The 15,026-nt window shown below is 50.7% G+C and overlaps 1 protein-coding gene across 2 annotated transcripts; it reads left to right on the plus strand.

Moving 5' to 3' along the window:
- Positions 1-435: 435 nt before the first annotated feature.
- Positions 436-14,473, plus strand: PAFAH2 (platelet activating factor acetylhydrolase 2). 2 transcript variants are annotated; one of them, XR_002908300.1, is made up of 11 exons: positions 436-1,381; positions 3,171-3,315; positions 4,195-4,291; positions 5,972-6,040; positions 6,327-6,468; positions 9,014-9,127; positions 10,940-11,031; positions 11,176-11,346; positions 12,422-12,570; positions 13,556-14,269; positions 14,436-14,473. XR_002908300.1 is itself a non-coding variant. In XM_024203686.1 (10 exons), the coding sequence occupies exons 1-10, from the start codon at positions 1,292-1,294 to the stop codon at positions 13,648-13,650; spliced, it is 1,164 nt and encodes a 387-aa protein (XP_024059454.1). In that variant the 5' UTR covers positions 436-1,291; the 3' UTR covers positions 13,651-14,391. The 2 variants fall into 2 exon arrangements, 1 of the variants encoding a protein (XP_024059454.1); XM_024203686.1 differs by lacking the exon at positions 14,436-14,473 and having other exon boundaries at positions 13,556-14,391.
- The last annotated feature ends 553 nt before the right edge of the window (positions 14,474-15,026 follow it).

Consider the following 15,026-nt stretch of genomic DNA (forward strand, 5'->3'; position numbering starts at 1 on the left):
TGGGAGCACAGGCCAGGCCGCGGGGAGCTCTGGGAGTTGTAGTGCTGAGCTTGGGGACCAGTCGCGCTGGGCGTGGCAATAACACTACATGTCCCAGGATGCACCGGGCGGCGCAGCCGCGTCTTTCCGTGGGGTGGCGGGAGCCCAGGTAGGTGCTGGCGCTGTAGTTCCGGCCTGGGTGGCCCTGGCAGGGCCCCCCCCCGCGCGCTCCGAACCGTCCCTCTCAGGCCGGACGCGCCCCCTGCTGGTTCCGCTGAGCTCCCGGGGGCGGCGCCAGCTCCCTCCCCCCCGCCTGTGGGGGCCGGTTGTCGGGGGGGGGGGGGGCGGGGGGGGGGGGGGGGGGGGGGGGGGGGGGGCAGGGGTCTGGCTGGAGGGTGACACAGGTGGGGGGCGTGAAGAGGGGCAGCCAGGGGGAGCCAGTGGGGCAGGGCCCACGAGACTGGGGGGAGTGGGACAGGGTGAGGAAGCTTTCAGGATTACAAGCGGCCTTGGAGCCAGTGCAGCAGTCTGCTAAGGAAAGTGGTGAAAGCCCCTTGGCTTGGAGACTGGACGAAGCGCTAGAAAACACACTATAGGGCACCGCTCCGTGGGAGTTAGGCACCATGGCCCAGACCCTGAAAGGAGCCTAGCTGCCATGGAAATCAATAAGAGTTAAGCTCCTAAACCCTTTTGAGGACTTGAGCACTAGTCCTCTTTGTGAATCCTGCTTAGTGTCTCTGTGCATCTTTAGGGGCCTTTCAGAATCTGGCTCTTTAGATACGGCAGTGATGGATAGGAGTCTTTTCCATCTCTGAGCTCTGTGGCGCTAGGATTAAATAATAATACTTTGCACTTGCATTTCCTTTCATTGGAGGAGCTCAAAGCACTTTCCAGAGGGGAAGCATGGAGAACAATGATTTAGCCGCCGTCACACCGTGAGTCGGTGACTAAAACCCAGAGTCCTGGCTCCCAGTGTCCTGCTGGAACAATTCGTTCATTTTTGCCTCTGCTGCCCATAATAATTCTGGGAGTCAGAAGGCCAGCTTCCTTGCACTGCCCTGGTCACGCTGGGTTCTTGATAAAATCTTGTTCACTCTTCTGCTCTTGCTGCCTGATGGCTCAGATCGCCAGCCAATGTCATGCAGCTCTCAAAGTCCAGTAGGTTAGGATTTGGTTGAGGATTTTGCTCAACAGGAAACAGATGAAGGAAGTGAGATTAACTGGCTCTGTTTCACCAGCCATTGGGTAAAACAGCTCTAGCGCTGCAACCTCCTCTCTCCCTTTCTAGGTGCTGTCTCCAGCTCAGGAAGGCATGGGGGGAGCGCAGTCCCTCAGGCTGCCCCATGGGAAAGGACCTCACCAAGTGGGCTGCACGGATGTGATGGTGGGCCCCAACCGGAAGGTACAGTAATGAGCACTGCTAGCTGCTCGGGGTTTCGCTTCTCATTAGTTGTGCTAGCGTGAAACAGGATCAGCAGGTAGGAGGGCAATGATGTTTCAAGCTATTTGATTATTTGTTTTGCTGGAACTGATCTTGCAGCAAGCCCTGCAAATGCAGCCTGTGGGGTACTTCAGAGTGACCATGAGTCACACAGCAGGCAATCTCAAGACTGGCTGTGGGGGAGGCATGTGAGCAAGAAGATTACAGCTGCACATTTCCCGCTGACTCGACTGGATTCTTGGTCTCTCCTTAAACTGAATTCTGTCTCTGGACACTTGAACAAAGGAATATAAGACTGGAAGGGATCTCCTGGGTCATTGAGTCTTGTCTCCTGTCATATCATCCCCTTCGTAAACTGACCAAGCTGCATCTTAAAACTAGTTAGGTTGACAGTGCACATGTCTCCAGTTATTATTTACTAAACATGACCCTGTGCTTGGTGCTGTACAAGGTGTGGAAGTAAAGAGTGTCCCTGCCTCGGTCTGAGTTCTTGTATGCATTGAGAATTTGCCCCAGTTCCAGCAGTCGCTGGCCAGCCACTGATGTAGCAGCAGCTGTGCACCCAAGCACAGAGAAGGAAAGCCAGAATTTGCACCAGCTAACCCCGGCTTGAACATAGGGCAAGATGAGGGTGAGCTCAGCTGCTGCAAATCAGGGCCCCCATGTGTTCAGTGCTGTACAGCCACATTACAGCGTAGTCTCTTCCCTTACAGCTTATTGTGTAATTTTCAGATCAGATATGCAAGTTAGTTTAACCAACAGAGGGAGGAAGAACAAAGGTAATATTGAGAAGATTGCCTGGCGCCACAGTCCAGCGATGGCACCATTTGAGTCAGATTCAGCTGAACGTTAAGGATTTTTAGATATAACAAAACTCCTCTGCCTTTGCTGATAATACAAGTCCAGTGGAGTTGAGGAAGGGCAGGCAATATAACCCGATTGAATACCCGTGGATTTGTGAGCACTTAGAGAAATCAGCTGTCTTACCGCCAGCTTCTCAACCTTGACTCTAGTAGTCCGACTGCCTCACTATAACAACATGGAATAGGATGGATTTGAATCACCTGGGTTGCCCTGATGACCTGACAGGGGAGGTTGTTCCATGCATAAGGCGCAGTCCCGGAGAAGGATGTGAACCACTGGCTGCAGTAACGCAGGCGGAAGATGATCAGGGCACACAGAGAGGGGTGGGTTGGCTGGTCTGTGGGGTCCTAGAATCAGAACGGTCAATGGGCAGGCCTGTGTTCTAGGTCCCGGTTCTCCAGGACGGGGCACTAACTCCTGAGAGGAAGAGAGACCCATTTTCTCCTCCATTATTTGTTCCTTTTCCTTCCCACCCACCCACTCCGATCTGCTCTCTCCATTTTCTGTCCACGCTCCTCCTGTATGTCCCCTCTCCATTCTGTCTGTTCCTTCTGCCCAGTGGGGGCTCTGCGCACACAGCTCCAGCACTGAGTGAGGAGAGGAGTGGATCCGGCCTTCGAGGAGCTGTGTGAATCAAACTTACTGACAGCGTTGCCAAGATATAGCCAAAGAGCCGAGTGCTGAGATAGTCACATGCTAGATGAGGATCACCTGGTTTGACCTCTGTATTGAGGGTGTGAAGGGTGGATGCCGGAGGTCAGAGCAGATGATCACAATGGCCCCTTCTGGTTTTATAATCTGTGACATTCGCTGTTCAGATCTAGGTGGGATGGGGTGTTTCACCCGTGTGATATTGGTGCCGCAATCCTTCCTTCCTTTTCTTTAGGGGCTTTTCTTCCGGTTGTTTTACCCCTGCCTTCCCCAGGAGGGGGCAGAGCAGCCCCTCTGGATCCCGCGCCGTGAGTACTGCGATGGGCTGGCCGACTACATCAACCTGAAGTGGTGCACCCCGCTGCTCAGTGTGACTTTTGGTGAGAGGACTGATGGCTTCAGATAGCTCTCGGCCCCCGGGGGGCTGCCCCAGACTCTCTCTGCCTCCTGGGCGCATGCCCGGAGGCCGTTAGAACAGCATGCTATTAGTGCGGTCATAGGAAAATGGCCCCTGCTGCCACCTTAGCTCCGGAGTCAGAGGAGCTGTTGTTCTATGTTCTAAGCTAATGCAGCATGATTACAGGTTAGCCACAAGAAAGGGTGAGGACTGGATAATATAACACCATAGGGGAGGGCTTAGAGGCCACAGCCTCAGGTTTGAACTAACTAGACTCCCTGGGACACCCGGGATCAAATCCCATCGGGGTCTCTGCAGCAGGCAAAATGCAGCCTGTGCAGCTTGCGGCATGTGCAGGACTTTCCAATGAGATGTCCAAAGGCAAGAGCCACGTGGACAGTAGAGCCCCTGGCACTTTCCATTAGTGTGGACGTTTGCTGTGGCATCCAACATTGCCCTCCCCTGTCAATTCTGGGTTATGTACTGCTTGGCTGCTGTCCTGTTCCTCAGAAGCGGGGCATTTCAGCAGGGTGACAAAGCGCTTTGGGATGGAGGGTGCCGTAGAAATGTTCTGTGGGTACAGAGGGGTTGGGAAGATGCTCATTCCTCTCCCAGTCGATCTCCTGTTGTTCCCTGGGTGCAGAAAATTGCGAGGGCGTGGGAAGATGCTCACTCCTCTCCCAGTCGATCTCCTGTTGTTCCCTGGGTACAGAAGGTGACATGAGGCTCGACGGGGGTCAGGATTCTGAAGAACCCCAGAACAATCGAGAGTGTGGGGGCTCCCCCGCAACTGCAGGAGTCAGAGCTGTAACGCTATGACAACTTGGCTCACTCCACTCACATCTGTCACTTCTTCCTGCAGGGTCCTACAGAGTTCCAGTGAACTGGAACGGACCTTTTAAGGCATGTGGCAGCAGGTACCCACTGATCATATTCTCCCATGGCCTGGGAGCCTTTCGGTAAGAGTCTCGGCCTCACTTCCCACGGTCCTGGGTGAAAGAGGAGAGGGATCTCCGGCGTATTCACTGTGTGAGGCTGCCTCTCCTATAATGCCAATAGAACTTTCGGCTGGGCTGCAGTGTCAGCAGGGGACTGGTTGAAATGCACGCAAGCCAACAGACTGAGGTTAGGACTTCTCAGTCATTTCTGCCAAGGGATTGGCTAAAAAGTGTCGTGCTCCCAGGCTGAGGCTCGCCCAGATCCCACCCCCCAGCAAGTCTCTTGTCATGGTTTTAGTAAGTGACTGGAATGCTGGTGAGAGATGCCAGGCTGCCAGCGCTGGAGACTGGAGTTCTGTGCACAGAGCAGAGGCAGAGCAAGCTGCCTCCATGTTGCTGGGCCAATGGGCCAGATCCTCAGCTGGTGTAAATCAGCATTTGCAGTGGAGCTCTGCCCGTTTACATCAGCGGAGAATCTGGCCCGAAGTATCTTACCTCTGTTTTAGAGGGACCATTTGTAGGGCAAAGAGCAGAGCTTAGTTTTTACGGCCAATTCCATCTTCAGTATCTGTCCTGGGACAGCCAACAGTGGGATTCAGTTGGTGCCAGTTGTGATGATGGCTTTTGCGGCGTGGACACACCTCCCACGAGGAGCTAGCCGGAGGCCCACACCAGTTTGTTTCACACTAGACGGCCAGCAGACGAGAGTCCCCTTTGGCCCATTTCGCTGGATTTAAATTGATGACCTAGAGGTGAAAGGCTCCCAGTCCCATTACAGCCCTCCTCCCTCCCCAACAGCAAATCCTTTTAAAAGCCAAGGACCAGGATATACAATGGTATTGTCAGCAAAAACTCTGCTCTTGTAGGATGAGACCCTGTGATCCCCGGCTGTCAGAGCCCCTGACGTCTGCTGTAAATCCATGTTTAATACCGTGCCAATAGCTTAGTACCTTACTCTAGACGTATAATGTCATCCCTAGTTACTGCATATTTAAACATGGATGGTTGGGGCAGCAGAATCCTATTAGACCATCTCACACCTCTTGCTGGGTAGTGGAAACTGGTTCCCTACTGTGTATTTCCTAGTGCTTTGTCCAATCTAGTTTTAAATGATTCAAGCAATGGGGCTTCCACCACTTCCCTTTAGAGACTATTTCACAGTCTAATAGATCTGGCTAGGCAGCTTTTCCAAACATTCAGCCGCTGAATAATAATAACACGTGGCATTTTTCATCTTCAAAGCACTTTACAAACGTTACCCCCTCCTCACAAAGCCCCTGGGTGGTATTCTCCCCGGTTTACAGATGGGGAAACCAAGTCACGAGCCTCTCTGTGCCTCCATTATCAGAAGTGCCGAGCACCTGCAGCTCCCCCTGGGATCAATGGAAGCTGTGTGTGCTCAGCACCTTTTGAAAACGGGGTGATTGTGGCTTTGCCAAGTCCCAGAGATGAAGTCAGTGTCAGAGCCGGGATTAGAACCCAGGAGTCCCTCGCTCCCATGGCTGGGCTGAGATTAGGACTCACTCTCTCTTCAACAGGGAGACTTGCAGCAAAACGTGTGTAGGAGCAGAGCAAGTCCGGGAGGTGCCGAGTGCCTTGGGTTTCTGCTGAGTCTAGTGGGGGTGGAGGGTGTTCAGCACCTCCGGGAGCCAGAGGATCAAGCCCTCATTCTGCTTTCCCTTTGCATCCTCGTGTTTTCAGAGCCGTCTACTCGGCTGTCTGTGCGGAAATGGCCTCCCGTGGCTTTCTGGTGATGGCGCTGGAGCACAGGTGAGTGGCGACCCCCTTTGGAACAGCATGATGCAGTCTGTTTCCTGGTGGTCACCCACCCTCTCCCCTAATATATTTTGTTTTCTGGTTGATCATTAATTCAGCAGACTTGTGATATGAATTATCCTCCTAGGACTCAGGAGCAGTCTCTGATCTTCTCTTTGAAATGGGGGCATTCAGAAGCTGAATCGAATGCTAAATATTCCCCTTTCCCTTGCATGCCTCGTGTTTCCGATGAGTGGCAGCTGCTCAGTGATTTAACTTGGCTGTCCTGTTATTCCCGCAGAGACCATTCTGCCTGTGCAACTTACTTTTGCAAGGCAGAGGCTGGGGGGTCCGATTCCCTGGAGGCTGCGCTGCAGGAGGAATGGATCCCGTTTCGAAGGGTCCAAGAAGGGCGGAAGGAATTTCATTTTCGAAACCCACAGGTAATGCCTGGAAGGCGGGGAAAGGCTGTTTTTAGGATGGAGGCGGCCGAACCAATTTGGGGAGGGGCAAAATCCATCACACCTGAATTCCGGGCCAGTTTAAGGCGTACGCCCAATGGGCATGTGCTTAGGCCTCAGTTGCCAGTGTCACATGATGATGCCAGAATCTCTCTTTTCATTTAAAAAAAGAAATGCAGTCACGGTTGCAAAGAAAAGCTTGAAAATGCTAAGTCAGAGCAATGGAGGCAGTGAAGTCTGCCGACAGTCTCCAGCTGAGGGAGGAGCACTGTGTTTTATGAACATTTTCTGTGTTCACATCACTTTGGAAGAGAACCAGAGAGGAAGTTGCCTGGCCTTTTACCCACCACTAGAGCAAACCACACCGTTGCTCCAGGGTGGGAGGAGCCTGCCACAGCACAGGGCAGTAGGGGGGAAGGGCTCTATGGGGGTCTGCCCAGGGTTTTGGATAACCTTACTCTTCTGGCTTTGCCCAGACCTTTCTCCATTTCTGGAACTGAACCTAAAGTTGAACCTGTTTTGTAGATTCTGAACCGTTCGGTTATCTCGTTTGCCTTTCGCCCTTTTACAGGCCTCTTTGTGTCTGAGTTCAGGGCAAGGCAGAAAGCAGCCCGGTTGGTTTTGCTGTATTTCAGGCCTCACTGGAAACAGAAAATTCCCTGAATCCTCTTGAGCCCCAGTTCTTGTTTCCAGCTCAGTTCTGCAGCCTAGAGAGGCTGAGCTAAGCTTCAGATGAGCCTCCAAACTTCCAGCACTCCGATTTCGAACTTTTTATGAGGTTTCTCCCATTGCTGTTTTGGACAGGGCATAAAAAATCCAATTGCCTGCTCACCCCAGCCAAGTAGGAAAGTCCCCTAGTAAGTGAGGGGCCTAAACTCAGTTTCTGCTGAGTTTAAAAGGACAGTGGGAACTTGAAATATAGCCTGTTTTAAAAAAACTGGATTAATTGTGGTTTCCGGTGCTGCCCCTGAGACCCCTGCGAGCTTTTGTGGTTTTAAAATCATGTTTTTCTGTCCTTTGTCACTGTAGAAAAATCCACACAAACAGGGGCAGCAGGCTGACTATACATAGGAAACTATGAGCTGTGATGTCCAATGTCCAGAATAAACAAACTGGGGGGAAAACAACTTGCAGTAGGTCTCTCCCCGGCCCCCCCAATCTTAGTTATAGAAATCTTTGGTTTTACTTGTAACAACAAGTTTTTAACTAAGCTTAGACAGATGTTTGTTTTATTTTGTTTTAAAGTTGATGGTCGCCCTTTAAATGTGCACGTTAAATACATTCGTTGCCCTTCTGCAAGTGGAGAACACCTTCCACATGTGACCCCAATGCAGGGCTTTCTTCCTGAGTCTGCAGACAGACCACTCCAGTGCTGCTGGAGCTCAAATAGTGGCAGAGTGAAACTGACAGACTCTAGTCAGTTTTGTTGCTGTTACAACCCTTTGGGCAGCCCTGAAATGCTCAAAAAAACAGGTCAGTTTTACTCGGCTGCAGCAGCAGAGACAGGCATTGAATTTATTCACTCTGGAGGAAGACCCAGATATGGAGGGTGGTGTAGTGTTATGGAGATACGCCCACTCACACGGTTTGAGGTAGCCAGGATGCTGGGGAAGGGAAAGAAGAACAGATCCAACTTCTCCAACCTACTTCTCTCTTCCAACAGCCTGAAGGAGGCTGGGTATCAAGAGAGTGTCAAAATACCTACTAGCAGAGGCTGATATAATACCGGCCAATTGGGAAGAGACTTTGCACAATGCATGTATTTTTGGTGGCACGTTGGGATCTATGGCAACGTGATCCACTAGACCTTCACTGTGACCCAGTGTGTTAAAACCTCATTAGGCGTTTGGACCTCTTTGGGGAAAGTCTCTCTCCATCTTTCATACTGGCCTCTGGCTGGTAGGTTCGGCCATGGTGGATCCACTGAGCAAAACACATTATCTGTCCTCTGAGTACCCTCCTTACTTATTGGTATAGTGGAAATGTTTTGCTTATCTTCAACAGTTTGTGGTATTAAATTAACTGGATTTTAAGAAGCTTTTCCAATACATTTATAGCGATTTCCCTTGGGAAGCTCTTGCAGTGTCTGTATTTTCCTCTGTCTCCACGTTTGCTGTGATCCAAGAAAGGCAGTGTGGTTTAAAGCCGGAGACTGGAGTTGGGACTCCTGGATTCTGTTTCTGCCGCTAACTCACCGAGCGGCCTTGGGCAAGTCTCTGAGGGCCTGATTTTATGCTCAGTTAAAGCAGTACAAATCAGGAGTAACCCTATTGAGCTCAGTGGAGTTACACAGAGGTAAAAGTAGTGTAAGTCACTTTCCGTGTGTGCATGCAAGGGGTATGATACGTACTGACCTCACTTGGTGTAAGGAGACTTATTAATCTTTGCAAATCACTGTGATGTGCTTAGACAAAGGGCGTTTTGGGAGGGCACATTATTATGCTATATTATCATCATTCCTGTGTTGATGCTTGATCAGCCTGGAGGAAAGAAGGGGTTGAATTAACCAGGGACACTTTTGTTACAGGTTCATCAAAGAGCAAACGAGTGCGTGCGAGGGCTCAGGCTGGTGCAGGACATCAGCAGCGGCAAAGCTGTCACCAATGTCTTGCACAAAGGATTTGATCTGTCTGCACTGAAGGTATTTCCAGCCAACTCTTGCGTTGCAGCGGAGAGACATTTTTGTGCAGGGCAGATTATGAAGGGATTCACTGGAACCCGTGCAGGGTGGCCTTCAGAGCTGGCCAGTTATTTTAACCTGATCTCCTACCAGCAATAGCAGCCGCCTCTCCTCCACCCGACACCTTCCTTTCATTGCCCCTGCAGGTGTTGTTACTGGCAGGAACAGGCCTGGTTCTGTGAAATTTGCAGATTGCCCTCCTGGAATTGGAGGCGTGGGGATAGAACTTGCAGAACCAGAATCCTTTAAGCCCCTGATTCATTTTCCTTTTTTGTCCTGTCCTACCACTCCACCCCCTCATTTCCTTTTTATCTCCTCTGTCACCTCTGCTCTCTTATTTTTTCTCCTCGCCCTTCCTCCCTTTTCTCTTTGTCCCCTTTAACTGCACCTCTTCCATCTCCTCCCCATTTTTTCTTCTTCCTTTCTTCTCACTATCCTCTTCTTTCTTTCCCCCCTCTTTATATTTTGTTTATATCTATTTTAGGAGACTCTGATCCCCCCCAGAGCCCAATAGTGCTGCTCCTAGACTGGCAAGAGAAGGTATTCTTTAGTGATCAAGTACTTCTCTTCCCTTCAGCCTCCCATTCCAGGGCCTCCCACGGAGCCTCTTATAAATACTTACTGCATCTGCTGCTTGGGGATTTGCACTATGGTGCCCCTTGTTGCAGAATTGTGTACCAGCACATTCATTCTACAGGCTGGTCTATGCTGAAAACCTACATCGGCGTAGCTACGTCTCTCCGGGGTTTGAAAAATCTACACCCCAGACAGACGTAGTTCTGCCAGGCTAACCCCCAGTGTAGACAATGCTGGATTGACCTAGCTACCTTCTCTCAGGAGAGTGGAGTCTCTACACCCATGCTGCTGTGGCATTTTAAGCGTAGACACACTCTAAGGCCCGGTCTACACGGAAAAGTTAGGTTGATGCAGCTTCGTCGCTCAGGTCGATAGACGAATTCTCTCTCCCACCAACCTAGCTACTGCCCCGTGGGGAAGTGGATTACCTGCGCTGGTGGGAGAACCCCTCCTGTTGGCATAGGTATTGTCTACAACCGCAACTGCAGCATTTCAAGCGTAGACAGGCCCTTTGTGTTCTTTTATTTTCCACCCATCGTCTCTGTGGTGCTGTCTGAATACTGCCACTGCTGTGATCAGAGTACCAGTTCCTGCTGCACTGCACTGATCCTCTGCGCCATGCATCACAAGTGTCACCCAACGCTGCAGGAGAGATCCGTGTGTTTTCAGGACACAATGGAGCTAGGTTAATACTGTGTCCCCAGGCTCCTTAGGACAAAGAATGTGGCTAAGATCAGTGGCTTGTAGCAAGGCTTGTAGCTGAGCTGATCAGCCTGTTGCTCAAATAGGGAAGGTGTTGATTCAGAACGTAACAGGAACTCGCTGATAAATAAGGGTTCCAAATCAGAGAAGCACCATGGTCTGGAATGAGCACGGGACTGGGAGCTGAGAACTGGGTTCTGTTACTAGCAGTGCCATAGACTTACTGTGTAACCTTAGGGAAATCACTTACCCACTCTGTGCCTCAGTTTCCTCATCTGTAAAATGGGGATAATGCATCCTGCCTCAGAGAGATGTGGAACTTCATGGGTCACCCCTAAGATGCCCTTACTCCCTCTAACAGCTACTCCCCTGGTGAATGCAGCTTAGAGTCTCTGTAGCAAGCTGGCTTTTCCTGAGGTCACTACTTCCCCAGCAGGAGCTTTGTGCAGTGAGGTTTGGGGACTGGCTTCTTTACAGTTTTCCTCCTCGTTGCAGGAGAGTGTGGATTTGTCTAAAGTCGCTGTAATGGGCCACTCTTTCGGAGGAGCAACGGCAATTCTAGCCCTTTCTAAAGAGGACCATTTTAGGTGAGTATTGGGCAGATGCTGCTTTTAAACAAACAGTAAAACTTGCAGCAAGGATCTGGGGATGCATTTATAGAAACAGGCCAGATGGGAATAGACGGCTTTAGAGAGCAGCAGAGTTACCTGTTGTCTTCTGTCCTGCTGCAGATGCGCCGTTGCTCTCGATGCCTGGATGTTCCCTTTGAAGAATGATCTCTACCACAAGGTGACCAAGCCGGTGCTTTTTATCAACACGGAGAAATTCCAGACTGCAGAAAGTGTCGCCAAAATGAAGAGACTCAGCTCCAGAAACAGGCAGACCAAGATCATAACCCTCCTGTAAGTCCGCACTCTGGGTCTGGGCAGTGGTAGAGCAATAGTCTGGGAGCCAGGAGTGCTCGTCCTGGCTCTGCTATTGACCTGCTGGGTGACCTTGGACAGGTCACGGCCCCGCTCTGTGCCTCAGTTTTCCCACCTTTAAAATGGAGGTAGTGCTATTTATCATCCCTTGTAAAGTGATTTGATGTTTTCAGATAAAAGTGCTGTATACGGGCCAAGGGTTACTATTATACCAGCGCGCGAACAATCCCATAACACTGCTCACTCTGTGTTAAGTTTTATTGTCCCACTAGTGTGCAGCAACCTTTGTCTGCATCCGCTTTGGACTTCTTGTCCTCACCTTCAGAGCCATGCTCCTGCTGACAGCTCAGCTCATGTTTCCTTCGCCTCTGTGTCCCATGCCCAGTCCTCACTCTGACTCTTCCTTCTCCCACGTTCAGCTCTCTGCCTTTTGCTACTCCCTTTTCTTTCGCCCCAAGAAACCTTCCTACAAATTCCTCCTCAACCTCCAACACCAGCACCTTCCCCATATTGATCTCCCCTCCGACAGGACCTCTTCCTCCTTTGGCTTTCCTTTAATTTACAGGTTGTTTGTCTCAGTTAGATGGGCAGCTCTTCAGGCATGGATCTTGTCTTATGTGCTTACAGAGAGTTGTGTGCATTTATTGGCCTATGGATGTATGAGTCAGGGCGGGCAGTGGATTGTGTTACTTAGGCCTTGTCTGCCCTGGGGCTGAAGTCCTGTTCCCATTCAAGTCAATGGCAAAGCGCCCATGGGACCCGGATTTATCCTAGGTGGTTTTGAGAGATCTCCCAGCAGTGACTACACTGGAGATTAGTGAGCATAGTGAAGACAGAGCTCACATGGCCACTGGCATTTTTGCCACCAGGCTGTCTAGCTGTATTGTGAGCAGGGTCATATGATTCCTGATGCACCATCTGTGTCTCCACCAGTGGGAGATTCCCAAACCCAGTGTAGACCCAACCCAGGGCTGTAAAGCTAGCAAGACCCAGTCGTTGATGAGAGCGTTTCATCCCTGTCTCCAAAGGACTCGTTTGCTTCTCCCTTCTCCAGGGGATCTGTGCATCTGAGTCAGACTGACTTCACTTTTCTGGCTGGGAATCTCCTGAACAGACTGTTCCAGACCAGAGGCACCCTGGACCCATACGCAGGCTTGGACATCACCAACAGGGCGGCGCTTGCTTTCCTGCAGAAACATCTGAGTACGGCACTAGGCAGAAAAATGTTTTCCGTTGGGATGGTGCAGCGGGGCCCTCTGTCCACCCAGACGTCTGAGCTGAGGCTCTCGCCTCCTTGGCCAGGAGGGGCTGATAGTCTGGAGGAGGCGATACTTGCAGAAGGATTTCTGTCCCGCTTGGGTGGTGACCACGCTAGCCAATGTGTGGGCGTGGTGTTCTGGGGAGAGCCTCCTTCCTGCCCTATACACAGAGCTGGCCAAGATTCTCAAGAGCCTAAAGGGGGTGTAGTGACCTGTCTTGTGCTGTGTTACGCGGGGCCTTCTTCAATAGTTAGTGCCAGATTTAAAGGCAAAACCATGAGTTTTGGGAAGGTGCTGTGAAAACCTTAGCTACGCCGTCTGGTCGAATGGACTTGGCATGGGGCTGGAAGCAAAGCACTGCTGGCTCTGCCAGCTGCTCACTTTGTGAATGGGGGCAAATCAATTCACCTCCATTCGTGCCTCAGTTTCCCCATGTACAGCTGGCGATAATGATACTGCCTAACCTCACGGGGGTGTCTGCAAAGCCCCACTGCCTAGGCTACACCAAACACGTTGCCAACTGAGGGACTCCCCTCTGGAAGAATCCTGCTGTGTGGGCAATCCACAAGAATGCCAGATGACGGATGGGGGGAAGAGGGTGGGGGTACATTAAAAATCACCCCCACACCACCCCCACACCTGCAGAGTCTATTTGCTGTGTTATGACAGTGCCCTGTAAAATGGGCTTAGCATAGGTCCCTCAGCTTCCTCTGTCAAGGCAAAGCCAAGTGCATTTGGCTAGGTTAGCCTCGTGGCCTATGGGAAGAGCTACGCACATATACTAATGTATACTATACTCATCAGCTCCTGCCATTGTCTAGCACAGCTAATGGGGCCAGGGGGCTCTTTCTCGTAATGCATGTGGCTGAGCCTTGCCAGCAGTTAGTAATCATGGAGTAATCCTTTCGTCATCTCTCTTCCCCAATTAGGGCTGGAGGAAGATTTTGATCAGTGGAATAATCTCCTGGAAGGCATTGGTGACTCGGTGATTCCAGAGGCGCCTCTCTGCATCTCCAGCCTTTAGAGACACTGTCTGCTGGTCTGTCCCCATGGATGTTAGGCATCCTCCATACCAGGAAGATAGTAGCTTCACCTTAAATCAGCAACTCTAATAACTCTGCAAAAGGCACGTGTAAATCATGCAGCTGCTGATGGAATCCAGAGACATGGAGCCCTCGCTGGTCCAGAATTCATGCTGGAACCGGAAGACTAGAGGCCCTGACTGGTCGAGGGTTGGCCATGGAACCCAGAGACTGGGCCCTCCTCTGGTCTAGAACTCACCATCGAGAACAGACTGGGGCGCCTGGCTGCTCTAGAACCGATTTTGGAACCTAGAAAACTGATGCCTTATTGGACAGAAGCAGGTGTGGGGTGTGGCTTGGCTTAGAAGCCCCCTTTTGACAGGTCTCAAACCTTTCTTTCTGCCCCTTCAAATCCCTCCTCTAAATACATTTCTTCCCGAAAGTCTTTCACACATGAGACCTGCCTTGGTCCCCTCTGACTCCTACCAACACCCCATGCACTTTGTGTGGCTGCACTTTGTTGTCTACACCTGAACTACATTGCACTAGTTTCAGACAATGAAAGGAAAATCTCTCTCCTTGTGTTAAACTCTCAGAAGCCCCTCCTGTGAATTACCTGAGGTACTAATGCTGCTGTAGTAATTGTCAGTCTAAATGGTATCGTCTGTAAAATGGTGCATATATTAGAAACTGTATTTTCTTCTCTCTTAAGTGTGCATTAAATGAAGATGGAGAATATTGTTCATAACATGTATCTAAGCTTTCTTTTTTGTTTTTTTTATCATAGGAGAGGCGATATTGTCCAGTGGATAGGGCACTGGACTAGTACTGAGATCTGGGTTCTGTTCCTGGCACGGCTACTGGTTGGCTGACTGGCCTTGGGCAAGTCACTTCACTTCTCTGGGCCTCAGTTTCCCCTTCTATAAAATGGGAATAATATTCATTGATTGTAAAATGCTTTGAGATCTATGGATGAAACACGCCATCGAAGAGCCAGCTTCCAATAACCTTCCATACAAGGAGAATTGATCATAGAGCCCAGAGAGGGCCTTGTCATTGGTGGGGTACCCAGTCTTTTAGCTCAGTTGTACCCCATCAATAGACCATTCTCCAGTTCTATCAGCCAAGGTCCCTTTCTCTGATTCAGGAGTGGTTTCTAAGCTGCCCTAGAGTGTGGGCTGCTGTTACCATCAAAAAACTAGATTTTGGCATTAGCCAAAACTCCAAGGTGAGTGAGAGCATGTCGACAAATAGAAACAGGGAGTGACATTGCTCTGAGGCCCGTCAGAGAAGCTCTTCACAGTGGCAAGGTAAGAGGCATATCAGTCAGCCAAAGTCTGGTGTGCCAGTACTGCGCCACACGGCAGGGGTTGGGAAT

Source organism: Terrapene carolina, unplaced genomic scaffold (genome assembly GCF_002925995.2).
Source record: "Terrapene carolina triunguis isolate 2854851 unplaced genomic scaffold, T_m_triunguis-2.0 Scaffold236, whole genome shotgun sequence".
In the NCBI taxonomy this organism is placed as follows: Eukaryota; Metazoa; Chordata; order Testudines; family Emydidae; genus Terrapene; species Terrapene triunguis.

Excerpts from the sequence above, each read along its gene's own strand:
- PAFAH2 (XM_024203686.1), top strand. The coding sequence starts at position 1,292 with ATGGGGGGAGCGCAGTCCCTCAGGCTGCCCCATGGGAAAGGACCTCAC. Across the intron at positions 11,347-12,421 it reads ACCAAGATCATAACCCTCCT|GGGATCTGTGCATCTGAGTC; the intron begins GTAAGTCCGCAC and ends TCCCTTCTCCAG. Across the intron at positions 12,571-13,555 it reads TTTCCTGCAGAAACATCTGA|GGCTGGAGGAAGATTTTGAT; the intron begins GTACGGCACTAG and ends TTCCCCAATTAG.